We start from the raw sequence: 16,282 nt of genomic DNA, 5'->3' as shown, positions 1-16,282 counted from the left end.
ACCCTAAATAAACTAACTGAGCCAAAATTTGGTTGTTTAGCCAAAAGCCGTAACAAAGTATAGCCTTAAACAAAGGAGAAACACAAACACAGCGTAAATAATAATCCCAGTCACAGCATTCATAATAAATAACATTCATTTAAGGTAACTGAAATCTAATTTTAGTAATTGACATATGAAACGATGCAATCCTCTTGGAAGAAAGACGTTCTTAAATATAGAAAAAAGAAATATAATATTCCAAAGAACACCAAGTACCAGATTAATATTTTTCTTCAGAAAGCAAATATAGAGAATAGAACTGCAAAAAGTTCTGAGTAAGCTTTTGATTGGTCATGAAAACACAACACAATCTGCATTCATAAGCAACATTTTCATTGCATCCTTTGAAACTCATAAATGAAATTATCTGAGTACAATACATGGCATTTCTAATGCAGAAGCAAATAGAAATCTTATGTCTCAAAACATCCTTAGTTTACACACTCATCTCAGAGCGTGTTCAACTCAGTTTATTCTTAAATCAGTAGACAAATTGTATGTAGTATAAGATGGCCAGTAATATCTTTTTGAGATATCTGATCACTTTCATTTTAGCTGTAGCTGATCTGTAAAAGGCCAAGCTGTCAGGAATAATGAAAGTTCTAGTCCAAAACATCTGGAGTGCATCAAGTTGCCTTATTAAAGGAGTGTCTTCCTTTATAGCAGCCTGCTCATTTCTGATTGAAAGTATCACAGAAATCCAAGGGAGAAAAAACATTATAAGGCCAATTTTATAGAACTCTCTCCCCACTTTATCACCATTCTGAGAATAAGCATTCTGAGAATAAGAATTTTTTGCCCAAAATTTCTCTTGGATGGCATTTTTATTCTTTGTTTACTGGTAATAGAGTGGTATATGTTACTGCTGTTTTCTCTCATACATCTCTTCATTACTCTTAGATCTCCCTGGCTGCATACACTTCCCAGTCTGAAAAACCTAAATGGTAAGATTTTGTGATTTCATGAAGCATGGAAAGCTAGGGATTTAGCAAAACAGAATGAAAAAGATTGTATAATGCAACATGTGACATGTACACTCGTACCTTGGTCACCATATAGCTAAATAAGAACAACACATTCTATCCAGAAGAATGGAAGTTCTTCTTCCAATTTTCTTTCATTGAACTGAATGAGAACTGATGAAATTTCACCATCTGTTCATCCGTTTAATGAATGTTTACAGTATCTGTCAATTCCTCATTAATGAGACTGCCAAGTACTTAGCTGATGCTCTGGTTGTGTCATGCTTGGATTCTTGGAACAGCCTGTTGATCAGGTTACCTGAAATCTCATTCTATCACTTGATTTCTATCCAGAATTATCCTGTTGTTTACTTTTTTTTGCTCCTACTTCTTTATTTTACCAATTGTTGCACTGTTTGAGAATTCAAGGAAGAAACTAGTGCAATCAATGATGCTGACACACCCGTTATTTTAAAGTCCGGTTGGTGATTTATGTAATTCTGCACTTGGCCCTAAAGGAAGATCATTGGTTTTACCACCTACTAGAATAGTCATATAAGGGACGCGGTGGTTCAGTGGGTTAGGACGCTAAGCTTGTCGATCAGAAGTTCAGCAGTTTGGCGGGTCGAATCCCGAGTGCCGCGTAGCAGAGTGAGCGCCTGTTACTCATCCCAGCTTCTGCCCACCTAGCAGTTCGAAAGCACATAAAAAATGCAAGTAGAAAAATAGGGACCACTACGGTGGGAAGGTAACAGCGTTCCGTGCGCCTTTGGCGTCTAGTCATGCCAGCCACATGACCACGGAGACGTCCTCGGACAAGCGCTGGCTCTTCGGCTTTGAAACGGAGATGAGCACCGGCCCCTAGAGTCGGAAACGACTAGCACACATGTGCGGGGGAACCTTTACCTTTACCTTAGAATAGTCATGTTTAAAGGTTTCTTCTCCCTCACTCCAGTTCTCTGGAACAGAGTCTTTCCAGGGGTTTGCATGGAATCAGTTCACTTAAAAGTTTTGAAAAGTACTAACAACATTTCTCTTTCCTGGGTTCTTTAAAACAAACACTTGTTCCTTTGATTGTGTAGAAATTAATCTTAATTAATGGCATATGCAAGAATCCTTTGAGTTCAAGCTCTTTATTTCTCTTATGATATTATAAGTAATTATAATGTTACAAAATGTATTGTTTAATTCTATGTTTCCACTGGGCTTAGATATTATAAGCAATAAAACTACTATAATACTAACATAAAAGGAAACTCAGATATTTTTTTCTACAGAATGTTCATTAGAAACCTTGCCTTTTCAATACTTGCAAAGAGTATTGCAAAGTGACTCTAACTTTTCTGTAACTGGATCACTATGAAAAAGAAGTCTGAATACAACACGGTACAATTCCTTTATAATACATCATAAGAACAACTGCAAACAATCTCCCTTAATTTCAATTTCTACAAAGTTATTTCAGTCATTATCTATTTCATACAGGTGTTATTTACTGAATAAAAGTTTTCTTTGAATTCTGTCTTTTCTCCAAGAAAAAAGAAATTCATATTGGATGTCATTTTATTTGTATAAATAAAGTAGTAAATCGGAAACCAATTCTGAGGTATCCTTATTAATCTAATTCCAAAATGCCAGCTACTAAAACATACACGCCTTCTTTGAAGCGGCTAAATATGCTTATTTAATCTTTAAAATTACTCGTATGTTTGCAAGGTTTTTTTTAAATTGCCAGTAGTATCTTCCCCACAAGAAATATTATTGTGTAGTAATACCAGTAGTGTACAATATTTTAAAAATATAACAAAAAATATAGCCTGTGTCCATCTTAACTATCATAGATATATATCCAGAGCCATTCTGCTGACATGAAAGGCTGAATGAAAAGAATGAATTCTCTTCTCTATATTTATATTTTATGTGAATTAGTTCCTTTTTTTAATTGCAATTTGTTTAGCATATATTTTCCATACAATTATCTTGCAAAACTTAAGGTGATAATAATAATAATAAATAAATAAATAATAAACACAAGCTAATAATTGACTTCGTGAAGGAAATTAGTGCAGCTTTTTCAAAATAATAATAAACTGCAATTCAGTGCAGGTACTTGGATGCAGTTTCCATTTCATTGGTATTCCAGAAAAAGCATATGCAGTATAATTATTTTAAAAATCAGCTGAACCATGTTATTCAATTCATCAATATCAGTTCTTTTAAGTACTCAAAAATATGTTGTAGTAATGATAAATCTGTACTGCTATTTTTAATCATTATTAGTAATTGTGGTCACAATTAAAATAGATGTTAAAACTACCCTTCAAGCAGAAGCAAACAAAAGAAAAAAAACCTTACATTTTCAGTTTTGCACTAAGAAGAATTTCCATTTATTCTTGCCCATATTGGCAAAACAAATAGAAACAAACTCTTATGTTTACAATTAAAGTTAATTCAAAACAAAAATTGTTTGCAGCTTGAAGCGCCTCAGTTTTAGGACTGAGCATCCTGAAATGCTAAAAGAAAATATTTTGAAATAAATTGAAGGAAATGAAAACAGCAAAGGAGTAGAGGAAAAGATGGAGATACAAATTATTTCCATTATTCCTAAGATTTTACTCAAACAGCTAAAAGTTGAAGGAATTTAATTTAAAATCAATGAAATTAATTCTCAGATATGTGTGTTCAAACCTGAGAGACCAAGAAAGAAACATAAATACAGGTGCTTCCATTTAAGTAGTTTATGAACTGTAACCAAGGAATCGCTATTAGAGGTCACTTTTAAAAAAATGTACATTGTAAATTAACATTAATCATTTCTTTCTTAATCCAGTCCTTATTCAACACATTTCCCCACTATTAAGATATACTAAGTAGTGATCCACTTTCATGCAAAAAAGGCTGCCTAAACAGTGACCACAGCTACACAAAAGTAGGAGGCAAAACTAAAAAAAAAAAATCTTTGGTCTGTAATAATAAAGTGAATAATGTACATAACTTGCATAAATACATGACATGACATTCTGTTATTTGCCAAATCAAAGCAAACAAACGAAAAACAGAAACATGCTGGCATAATTTTCCTCTGTGCAAGTTTGTGCTCTTTCTTTTTTCCTTCGTATACATTGAGCCTCTGTGAAGATGCAGTTCTCCTTAAATCTCTAATAGGCTTGAGGGTGTTTGTCCTCCCTCCTCCCCTTCTTTCCTTTTGGCTTCTACAATGCAAAGGGATACTATAGTCCTGAAGAATGGTTTCAGTTGTCTATCCTGAATGGCTGTCGGCATCTCTAGCCATCTAGAAAGGCTAGAAACATTTTGTAGGTGAAAATAGCCACTTTTTCCACGGTGGAGAGTCCATAAAACTCCTCAGAGCATCAGCCATTGGGACTCATTGAATAATTCATCCCTCATTGCAAGCCCATAATGTCTTTTCTGGGCCCTATTGTGAAGACTGTTTTCTCTTCTTTTCTCCTTGAATTATAAAAAGGGTGCCTTCTTTTGTCCATATCAAGCTGCTGCTAGCTGAACCTTTGTCTGGCCAGAGCTAAAGTGTGAGTTTCAATGGACTCTCCCCTCTTTGTTTTCCAAGTTCATCTCCAAGTGTAGATTGTGTATAGAAGGCTTTCTTTGTAAAAGCTGGAAAAGTTGTACAAATGTTTGACCAGCTCATTTGGTACTTTTGTCTCCTGTTATCCAGGGCCTATGGTAGATGGGAAGGGCAAACTTTACAGGAGGACTGTCAGAAAACCTCAGACAATAAGTCGCACAGAACATTGGCTGCAGCAGGTCTGCCAACCCAGGCAACAAGTTCTTATAAATCTACTACCTATAATACCAACAAAAGGAAACGATCTGGACAGACATATCCTCCTCTTCATTTAGCCAGTAAATACAACAGAGACACTTAAATACAAACTCATGCACAAATATGTAGAAATTAAATCTACCTTATTTGATACAGAAGACATTTCTATGCAGTTAAGTTGGCCGACATTACTTCCAAATAAAACTAATTTTCTTTAATTTGAAAACTTCATTTGTTGCTGGATCTTGGAGCAAACATCCATAGAGAAAGCAGTCAATATCTTCAGAATCCTGGGCTATTCCTTAAACTATTTACATTCTATAAGTGCTCACAAGTTTCCGAATGTTACAAACCAACCCATACATACGTAGAAGCCAATGGCCCTAGAAATAAATGGGCTTTATCAATCAGGTGACTGACTGCCTAGAGTCTATTGTACAGCTATCATTTCACTCTCCAGTTTCAATTTTTGTGAAGATATTGTGAAAAATTGGAATGTTTAACAGAAAGGCATCAAAATGGCTTGGGATAGAGAAGAAATGTCTTGCTCTGCGCTTGAGGTGTATTTCAACCACCAACGCATTCACTTAAAAATAATTTCCACTGAAGTCGTAGACAGTCCAGCTTCTCAAATAGGCCACCACTGACAGCATCTTTGACTTGAAGCCCTTCGGGAAAAGGGCAGGAGCACGACCTTCTCCCAAGGATTTTCCTCCTCCCTTCCTAGCCAGGCCCCTTTTTATTTAATGACTTCAGCTTGACTAACCCCAAATACTGCCCTGATTTAAGGACACAGAGGGATGGGTCTCAACAGATCCAGCCACACGATTGAGCAACTAGCTTTTCACAAAGAATTCACACAAGAAACCTTCCTCTCTCTCTCTCTCTCTCTCTCTCTCTCTCTCTCTCTCTCTCTCTCCCCCCCCCCCTTTGTCCAGCATTAGGAGCCTTTTTTCTCTAGATTGCAAAGTATTCACAAATAACAATTGTATACTGTGAGATCTAAAAGTTGCAAAAAGGGAAAAAGAGAAAAGGCAGAACAGCATCTTTATTCTCTTGCAGGTATTTATCTTCCCTCTAAAGTGACATTTTCTATCACAGTTCAGGACACTTCGCCACTTCAAGTATGAGCCAGCAAGACTGCAATCCATTTTTCATACAATAAATGCAAGTAATTCAATATTTCTAGCATGGTTTTTAGACAACATGGAATCATTACCTTCATCCCATTTTTTCCCCATGCATATTGGAAATACACTCTGAATGTCTGCCTTTCAAATCAGACTTCTGCATGATACCAAAGAAGTTCCTTCTCTCAAGAAATGAAGAACAAAACTGCTTTAACTCATGAGACTTACAAAACTATAATTGCTCAGAAAGAAATCTGAGTGGCTGCATTCACTAACCTGCCAGCCATACAGGGCAAAGTCCCAGCAGTTGCACTGGTACAAGACCATGCTAAGGTTGGTGGCAGTTAACCTAGTTTAGATACTCAGGAGGGAGAGGCAGGCTAGAGTACAAATCCCAATCATTGGGTGAGTTTATTGTTGAGTATATTGTAAGAATCCAGATATCAGTTCAGTCAATGCCAGATACTTGTGTTATATAAATATTGCTATGTTTGATTGTGTGAGAAGAGGCTTATCCCCAGAAATAGACCTTAAAATTGCAGAAACCTTTACTTCCTAGGATGGAGAATCTTGAATATAATAGCAGCACATCTACTGTTACATCTAGAAAAATTAAGAAATTGGCTTCCATTGATTGTGCTATCACATATTTACAGAGAAACAGGCATAACTAATAAACTGCATTGTTTTTATGCCCGGAACTTGTTCAACATTAGTAAAGTAACAATTCATCAATTGATTCTATAGAAGCCCAAATACGTTTCATTGCATTTAATGGAACATTCTTGTTGGATTCTAGACTCAGAAATTGAACCTTAATAAGAGAAAAGATAAATGAACTTTGAATTTTACTTTAAATAATGGCCACAATCTCACCCGTGTCCTCTGCTAATTAAGCCACTGATTAAAACAGGACTCCTTAAAATCATGGGACAGCAGTTCAAATGTTATTGACTATTGTTAAGATGCTTCTTTCCTTTCCCACTCAACTTCTGGGGCTTCCATCCATTCTAAGAAAATCTGTGCTCAATATCTATATTAGGAGAATCTTTATCTGCTTAATTATGCCACCAAAAGACACATTGACTTTGAATGCACAAAACCAGGAAGGATATTTTCACCACAATGTGCCAGTAAGGCTTTCCTTTCCAAAGTGTGTTTCTTCTAGTTTCTAGCTTTAGAATTTCCTAAAGAAATCAAGGGGCAAGATAAAATTTAATTAGGACTAAAATCTGACTAACATTAACTGAAATGAAGATTTAGGCACTGTCAGTTTCTGCAAATTTCTCTCCCTAGTTCTGGCGAGCTGGATTGCACAACTGAGGAAGTGAACCCTAGTCCAGGACATAATTATTTTTAAAGTGCCTCTAAATTCTTGATTAGCACAGGGTGGAGGAGGGAACAGTTGTGCTGCATGTAAGTCATCTTAATTTTGATCCCGAAGACTGACATCTACCATTGACACATGAGAAATCAGAGAGGCAGACAAATGCAGTCCTGCTTTTCAAACGCTCCACTTTTCACCACCTCTGAAAAGCTTTTCAAGTTGAGTCAAATGCCCCTCCTAAAAACCTCACGCCCAAGAGGCATTTTTGCAATCCACATCCTCTAGGTCCTCCAGAAAGTCACGGGAGTTTCCTAGGTCTGCTCCCGAAATTGTGTCTTTCCGTTTCATTCAGCTCCGATAGCCTCCCCTCCCTTTCCAACGTAAAAGAAAAGGGAAAAATCCACCAGATGCGCCCACCTGCAACAGCTGCCACCACCATTCAGGTAATCCAGCGACCTCTCGCTCACGATAGAGCACAACTTCCCTTCCCTTCTGCCCAGGAAGGAAGTCAAGCTCCGGCCTGCTCGGTCCGGCCGCGCTTTTCTGCAAAGACAGTCGCCCTCCCCCTCCCACGCCCCCCCCCCGAGTCCGGGGAAGGTGACCGCCTTTACCTCTTTCGCTGAGGATGCCGTCGATGCTATGTTTGGCCTTTTTCTCGTTCTCTTCCACTTCCTTCCGCTCCAGCTCCCCTTCTTCTTCTTCTTCCCCTTTCCCAAATTTGCTTCTCAAAATGCGGCTGATGGAACTCACTTGAGAAAGAAAGAGGAAAGAGACGCGTGAAGCGGCGAACCGGGAAGAGCCGAGACTGGGCTCTTGAGTCGCCCCTGGGCACATGTTGGGGAACTGGGAAGACACTGGGAAACGACGGCTGACGAAATGGGGTTGTGCTGAGAGTCTTCTGATTGCAGTTTCCCGATCTTCTATAATTGGCTTTCCCCCCCCCCTCCGCCTCCCCCCATTTCCGAGAACTCGAAGGGTTGCTCACACGCTGGTTTAGTTTGCCAAAGATCCTCCTCGGCTAATTATTGGATCAAAGTATCCTCTGACTCGCCACCGAACCTTGAACCCTAAAACAACCGAGGGAGTTGAATGGGTTCAGCTCTAAGCTCTCTTGACATGTTGTGCCCAATGCAGCCGCGATGCTTTTTAAGCCGCTTGGTTACACCGGTCGTATGAATGAACGCGGGCCCCGAGAGGCGAAGTTTTACCTTGATGTGTTTTACGATTACAACCCCTGGGGCTAATTTATGGTTTTAACCTATAGAGTCAATCAAGGGGGGGGGAAATGGGTTTATTGAAAAACTATGGTTAAGTTCCGTAGAAGTAAGCGAGTGACGGGAACGCAGTAATGGCAAGAAGAAAAATCTATGCATTGTAGAACTAGGCGGATTCCCCAGCCCGGGGGAAAAAAGAAAGCACGTCGGCCCCGAACAGCACTAGAACAACAGGTGCCAAAAGTATGGTTTTGTTTAAAAAGGAGAAGGGGGTATGTCACCCAAGTTAGCAAAAAGCAAAGGTTGGCACGCTTGTTCCTAAAGATACTGAAGTGCAGTTTTGCAGACCTAGAGGAAGTTTGTTCTTAAATTAGCGGAGGAGCAGCTCGAGGGAAACGCGATTCCTTCGAAGCCATTGCAGACGGCTGCAGCTCTTCTTCCAGGCTGCAGAACCGGACCGACACGCAAGCCTGTGTGATCTTACCTGCATTTTGCCCGCACATACCTAATCTCTTTCTGCAACTGTCTGGACTAGTAATCCCTGCATTTGTTTTAGCAAGTTTTTTAGCAGTGGTTCCCCATTGCCTGCTTCGTATGGTTGAGAAGGAGTGACTGGCCCAAAGTCATCCATCTGGCTTCGTGGCTAAAGCGGGACTAGAACTCAGGGTCTCCAGATTTCTAGTGTGGAGTCTTAATCGTTGCACCAAATTGGCTTCAAACAAGTCCTACTCATCGCTCTTATAAAAAATTGTCCTACCTATATTTTAAGAGTACTCCTTGTAGTATAGTACATAATTTGGTCCCTTGTACTATTCTTATCAAAGCCTTTCAGTGCGCTGAAAAAGAGAGCCGCCTTGAAAAGATTTGCCCTAAACTTCAAAAAACTTAAAGCTTAATTATTTCCACAAGACAGTATTCCTTTTCAGAGGGGAATACCTCTAAATAGCTTTTATGCTCTCCTAGAAAGAGATGAAAATGTACACGGGGCAACCGTTTCTTTTTCTGATATATTGTACCAGTAGGTCTTTCGTTCTTTTCAAGGATTGAGAGGCCGTCACCAAACAGTCCCTCCCGTTTTGTTTCCCTTAAATGGTAGTTGGTGTACGTTGGAAATTCTGGATCCAAACTGACTGAGACCCCAACAGCGCTCCAGACATCACGATCCAGAAGGGATCTTGGCTAGCGTAAGGTAAGGTGTTTGTGTTTGCTTGTAGAGCCATACGTGGAAGCAAAAACATACGTCCGAGTAGCTACGCACGTACTAACTGCGGGTCTGCCTCACAATCCTGCCCCAGCCTTCCAGGAAAGGAAGAGAAGAAACGAAAGCTTCACATTATCGGGTGTTAAGTCAAAACAAGCCTCACGCCGCGTAAAAACAAGTACCCACGTGGTGGCTAACTGGATCACACGAATGTATGACTTGGATAGAGAAGATGTGCCAAGAAGCGAAGTTCGAGGGTCCTCCGGTGTTCTACCCGAACCCAGCCTGGTCAGGACCGCACCGCCTTTTCGCCCTTCCCTTTCATCTGCTACCTCTAAAATAAAGCCTGGCCTTCCGCATTCGTTCCCCGATGGCGGGGGAGAGTGATAGGAAGGGGGGCATGCAGCACTGTCAGTAATTTAGCTTTCCCTCCCCCCCCCCGAACCGCATCCCCTGGACTTGAATGGATTTGGGCAAGTGCGACTCCCCAAGCCTCACCGTTCTTTCGCGACCCCCCCTCCCCAAGGCCATCCGACCCCAGGGCGCTCCCTTCTGACCTGCGGGAACCGGCCAAGGCATCCCCAGTTAGGCTGGGTCTGAGGCGCCCTGGGGGGGGGGAGACCTGCGGTCCCACTTAGACGTCGGACGCTTCCTTTTCCAAGCGACTTATTTCTAAACAGGGTCCCTCCCATGCACACCCTTTTAGTACAAGGATAAGACTAAAGCAAGCACCAAGTTTCCATTCATAGCCAGACTTTTCGGACCGAGAAAGAACGCGTCAAGGATTCCGTTGGTGCCAGGAAAGGACAGGTAGGGTGCAGAATTCCAGGGCTAGCTTTCCCGGACGACTTACCTGAAGGCACGGTGTTTCGGTCGCACACGCCGTCCTTCAGCAACTTGTCCCGGATCTCCCAGCTAAACATGCCTGCGTTCTCCCGCTTGTACTCCTCGATCTTCTTCTCAACATCCGGCGTCGTCACCTGCTTTAATAAAAAAAAAAACAATCCAGAAAGGAAACAAGGTTTGTACTCTTGTGGGACTGGGAGGAGAGCACAATGGAAGAAGGGGAAAGGGAGGGAAGGGGCGAAAGGAAAGCGACAAGGGAGAAAGGGAGAGAGCAGAAAGGCGAGGCTCGGTGGTGCAAAGCAAAACAGCGCAACGTCGGTTTTGAAAGTGGAGCTTGGGACGTCAGCCTGACCTAAAGCAGCGAAGTCAAGAATATGATATGATTCATGGAAGACCGTTTAAAATTAGCAAGACCTCCGTAAGGATGAAAACAACACTCGTTTAATGCGGGGACGGACAAGTTAAGAATCGAGCGCTAAACTTAAGAAAGAAAGAAAGAAATATGTGGTTTACTCTCACAAAAGGAGTCAAAGGAAAATAAGTCCCATCCCCCAAAATATCCACCAAAATTAAGCGTTTCTCTTAAGACTCTAAAGATCGAATACAGAACCAAAAGGTAATGTAATTAAAATATCCAAAGATGGGGTAGAGAAGAATCGACGCGAGGAAAAATCCCATTTCATTAATGACAGACAAAATGTTGTAAAAAAACAAAAAGGTTCGAAAGCGGAAATAAAGTTTCACTGAACGAAAGTAATCACAGGTTTTTCCCCAAAAAAGGAAAGCAGAGCCTGCATTTTCCTATGTTCACGTGAATCATGCAAAATATTATTTAACGTAAATGACAGAACCCCTCTGTTGAAAATGAAATCAACAAAATAAGCTTCAACTTTCACAGGACCACAGATGTGATACCTTATGTTAGATTTCAAATCACTTCTCTTGAAAGAGAAATGTGAGGGAAGGGTGAATAATATCGGTTTATACATATCAAGATTATGTAACTTGTAATCAGCATAATATAATCTTATTAAAAGATGAAAATATTTATAAAGAAAAAAATCTTCTGTAGTGTAAATCTCCTTCATAATTTGGCTGGTCAATTTGGTAACATTCTAAACGTATAAATATATAAATGTTACAAAATATATACAACTACATGCCATAAACATTTCACTCCAAAGCAAGTGACTATAAAGTAAACCACTTATTTCAATTTATGTCCCCCAAATCTGTTTAGAATTGAGATGGAATTGCAGCAGCGTGGTGAAAACTGGATTACCAAAAAAAGAAAAGCTGAAAGTATAGTTTCACTTTTGGCTCAACCCATACTTATTAGTCGCATTTGCTTTACACTCACTGTACTACACTGTGTACACTGTGGCTAGTGTTAAGTAATGATCTTAAGAGTGCATTCTTTGCTGGATGCCTGGGCGGTGGTTTTGGTTGAGGTCACTATAGCAGAAGCAGACCTCATTGCCACAAGTGCCCTGAAAGGAAAGGGAAATTTTGGGCTTCTCTGGAATCTAATTTCCATGCTGTTTCTCAGAAACATTCCAGCAGGGTTAGTGACCAACTGATTGTGGGAAACATACCAGGCTCACCTAATTTAGGATTGGGTGATCTACACAAATTCTATGAACAACTCTACAAGGAAAAAGAAGTTAAAAGAAAGGGTCATTTTGCACAGGGACAAGTAAGGCGAGGAGCTTTAAGGCTAGGAAAAAGACATGCTCCGCCCTCCAGCTAGGGGAAGGAGACTATGTATGCTCGATCCTCTTCAAGGGTGGGGGAGAAAGTCTAAGCAATCAGCAGAGGTAAAGGCAGCCTGTTGATTTCAGAAGATCCATGCAAGCTCTCCACCAAGTGTGGAAGTGGCTGGAGGTCAAGTTGCATTGTTGAGTAACTCTGCTCTGCAGAGATCTGTTTGGCTTCAGCCTCTTTCCACAATTATCTGAGGACAGAGCTAAATCCATACGGACTAAGTTTTCACAATACACTTACCTACATTTATACCAGTCTAATCCAGTTTTCAGTGACACAGAACACTGAACTAGCCACGATAGCTGGGCTCACCTGAAATGTCAGACTAATATGGAAACCCAATCTGGGTTTCAATATAGAATTCTCATGAAAATTATCCTTCCCTTGCTGGATGAGCAAAAATAACTGCCACTAAGTTATCCAAATTGTTACTCCCACTCTATGCTCAAAATGCCCTGCTAACCAAAAGCTTTGTCCTCATAGATTGGATACCATGCTAGGGACTGACAAATGGCATGTCTGGTATATTTTGCCAAGAAGTGAGTACATTTCCTTTTTTTTTTTTTTTAGAAAAAATCAGTTTGTTTTATCATAGAGAATAAAATACAGAACATTAAAACAAACAAACAAAATGTACTCAGTGAGTACGTTTCCAACCTGGTCAAGGGACCCTACTGCCCACCTTCTACAATTTATAACCTAATTGGACCTCGTAGCAAACAACTGAGGAGTATTCTTTTCCCCCTCATATCTTCTTGCTCATTGGAAAAAAACTATTTTTAGGATGAATTCATACAAATCAGTTAATAAGTAAGACTGACATTATTTTGAGGAGGGGGTCTGTGTGATTTCAAACTACTCATATAAACCCCCCACAGGGTCTGAGTCAACCCACAATAAAGAAAGCTAGAAGAAGAGAAGCTGAGATGAAGGTGGTAGACCTTCTCCAAAAATGCCAGACTAACTGTATACTCTGCAACAAACATGTCCTTCAGGCTAACTGAGTCAAGCTCACCTGTTCTCAAGTAAGGTGAAACTGCCATTTTAGAGGATCTCTCCCCATCACCTGTCTTCTGAGATACTCACCTTGGGTTTGCTGCCCCCAATGGCCCCTGGCCTTATGGAACCAGTCTCCTGGTACCTGCAGAGAATCTTGGAGACACAGCCATGCGACACTCGGAGCTGGCGGGAGATGACACATGGCCGGATGCCATGATGGGCCATCTCCACGATCTTGTGGCGAATATGGTTGGGTAGGGGCCTGCCATTGATAAAAACACCTCCAAGCTGATTGACTCGGCCTTGGCCCAGAGGAGTGGACACTGGATGGAAGAAACAAAAAAAGTACTTAATTGGGAATGAGCCAAGTACATCTAGATGTCCTTCCTGCCAAATCCCAGAGAAACGGGACAATGCACAGGTCAGGCAGATACAAGCATAAGAGACTAGCAATAGACCTTGACTTCACCATATGTTGGAAAGCTAATATTATCCTGAAACTCAAATCCAAAATACTTTTCCTAGAACATGACAGTCACATATTCATAATTAGCTAAACCAGATGATTTACTTCAACTGAGGCTACTGAACAAGCCAGTTCAAACCCTTAGTAGATTGCAGGCAGCCCATTTAGTTAAAGAACCTTCCTTACAAATGAGTTCATATTGAATAAATCCTTTCATCTTTTAGACAGATCAAGTAAAAATTTTAGGCTGTTATATTCATTATGAATTTGAAATCCAATAGTCCCGCACTGTACCATAAAAGCAACCTACTAAAAGAATTCTCTCTCCATCTCTGAAAACAAATGAGCAAACAAAACAAGACAGGAGAGAATTTCTAAATTAAAACAGTGGGAAATTGGTGACAGCACAGAAAGCTACTTTTATGATAAGTAACAACTTGTAGTTAGTTGCCTGCAATTAAATCTCTGACTGTACTACTTTGGACCATGACTTTCTTCTATAACTCAAAAAAAACAACAACCCCAACTAAAATTTAGTAGATATTTTGTGAATTGTGAGGTTTTCATAGGTATGTCAGGGTACAATACTTTTCAATGTATAAATGGTTCTATTGAGAGAAAAAGACCTGTTGAAATAAATGGCTTGAAGTCAATACTAACTTTAGTCTATGGATTTTACTTGGTTTGCTCTAATCATAGCTAAATCTCATTTAAATCCCTATTATTTTTAAGGAACATTTGGATTTTAATCTAGTTCTAGTTGGATTTTAAAATGTAGTTAGCACTGTTCAGAAAAGGATATTGTTGCTGGACAGATCTGTAATAACAATACAGCTATTAATACTGCATTCATCTGAAACAGTGCAGTTGAACACTGACTTGGAAAAAAAACAGATTTTAAAAGGTATTTTGCCAGACCATCACTGTGCATCTGTTCCTTTGCTTATCTACACATTCATTTTCTACCAAAGCAATTTGCATAGTGTTGCTCACTGTTTGCTTTGCCACCTCGTGCACCAGCTGGCTAAAGATTTGCCACTTTCCTGACTCTCCTGTGAATTTTAATGACTTAAAATGTACACACTACCCAAAGAAGAAGACGTTTCACCTGTATTAATAAACGGGGCAAAAGTACTATACAACTCAAACTTTTCTACGAGTGAAAAGAAATGGAAAGGAAACGCAAAGGATGCCTCTGCAGATTGGAAATGTACAAAACTGCATTTGAGTTTGGGCAGATCCCTTTAATATTCTAGATGTGGGGAGGATTTCTCGAGGTTGCAGAAAGAAAGACATTGTACGAAAGATTTTTAAATCTTGACAAAAGAGGGAAGTGGGGAAATTATAAGGTGAGTTGAAATAGCATATTTTCAAAGGAAATTGTTCGGTAAGAAACTTAATCATTGCTGCTATACAGCACTAGAAATAATTAAATAGGTCTGCTAAGTCTTGTTAGAAGCAAGGCTTCATTATCAAACTAGACAGAAGTGAAGAGAAGGCCTGGTCTTGCGAACTTTTTTCTCCCTGAATAAATTTGTTTTTAATCGCTAGCTGAGTTAGAAATGTAAGAACGCGGTTTCAAAATGGCTACGAAGTTTCTTGGCTCCTTCACCTGCGAGGTACGGAGGTGGCAACTTTAACCCATTATTTTCAATGGCATTTAAAGTGGGGGGGAAAGGAGGGAAATTGATCTTTGGAGTGCAACTAATTTCTACCTTCTCCGGAGGCTTTCTTTCTTTTTCTTTTCCTTTCCTACAAAAATTACAAATCAAGTAAACTAAGGTTTGCTGCTATGTATCCCTATATCCCTATCCATGGTTTGCTTCCTTGGAAGCGTGCCACCTGGACTGGAGTGGCCTTGATCCTTTCCATTGGCAAGGGTGCTTATTCCGAGAGCTTTCCTCTTGTTCGATCCATGTGCGGAGAAGTTGCTTCTTCAACTCCGCCAACAAATTAGTTCCAGAAACGCACGGAGACTCCAGATGCACAACCAGACCCATTTCATCGGCCTCCCTTACCCAAACGAAGGCTACAGGGATGGAAACACCCCTCCCTTTATTTTTAGCTCCCTTTTTCCAACTCTCCTGCTGCTCCACAGTTCTTACCTTCTAACGGGAAACCGCTGCGAGGATAATTCTGTCCCGGAGCTGGTCGCATCATCCTGGGGACAGCTCCACCCAGAGTTGTCATTTTAGTGGCGCCTTGGCTTTCTTTTAAACGTATTATATCCAAGAATTGCGAAGGGGGTCGGGGTGGGGGTGGGGGTGGGGAGAGGCAGGTCAGTATGGATAGCAAGTCCGCATAGAATAAGGTGAGGGGGGGGAGGGGTGAATTTAACACCTAGAGAGATCGGGATTTAAAACATGAGGGGGGGAAGGAAAGGGAGGGGGTCCAAGTTGGGGCAGGGAAGCTCTGATCTCCTTTCTGTCAGAGATACCTTAGAGCGAAAATGTGGCAGCGAAAGAGAGAAGAGCGGGAGGGGAAAAGTTTTGCCGGAAAAAAAGGGATTCGCAACGGCTTCGGCGGCTG

General features: G+C 40.4%; 1 protein-coding gene across 4 annotated transcripts in view; it reads right to left on the bottom strand.

Annotated features, from left to right (window-relative positions):
• PAX3 (paired box 3) overlaps nt 1–15,943 on the bottom strand; it is a gene marked incomplete at both ends in the record, with an annotated part of 90,279 nt that extends 74,336 nt beyond the window's left edge. For 3 of the 4 annotated variants that reach the window (XM_081328735.1, XM_081328737.1, XM_081328738.1), the window contains 4 exons: nt 7,875–8,012; nt 10,532–10,661; nt 13,375–13,610; nt 15,859–15,943. In XM_081328735.1, coding sequence (XP_081184861.1) covers nt 7,875–8,012; nt 10,532–10,661; nt 13,375–13,610; nt 15,859–15,943 — 589 coding nt within the window. The remainder of the gene's footprint in view (nt 1–7,874; nt 8,013–10,531; nt 10,662–13,374; nt 13,611–15,858) is intronic. The other variant, XM_081328736.1, reaches the window with a different exon arrangement.
• Nucleotides 15,944–16,282: the final 339 nt, after the last annotated feature.

Source organism: Vipera berus, assembly GCF_964194415.1.
Source record: "Vipera berus genome assembly, chromosome: 5".
NCBI lineage: Eukaryota > Metazoa > Chordata > Lepidosauria > Squamata > Viperidae > Vipera > Vipera berus.
Note: the sequence above shows the minus strand (reverse complement) of the source record. Positions and strands in the feature narration are given on the sequence as shown.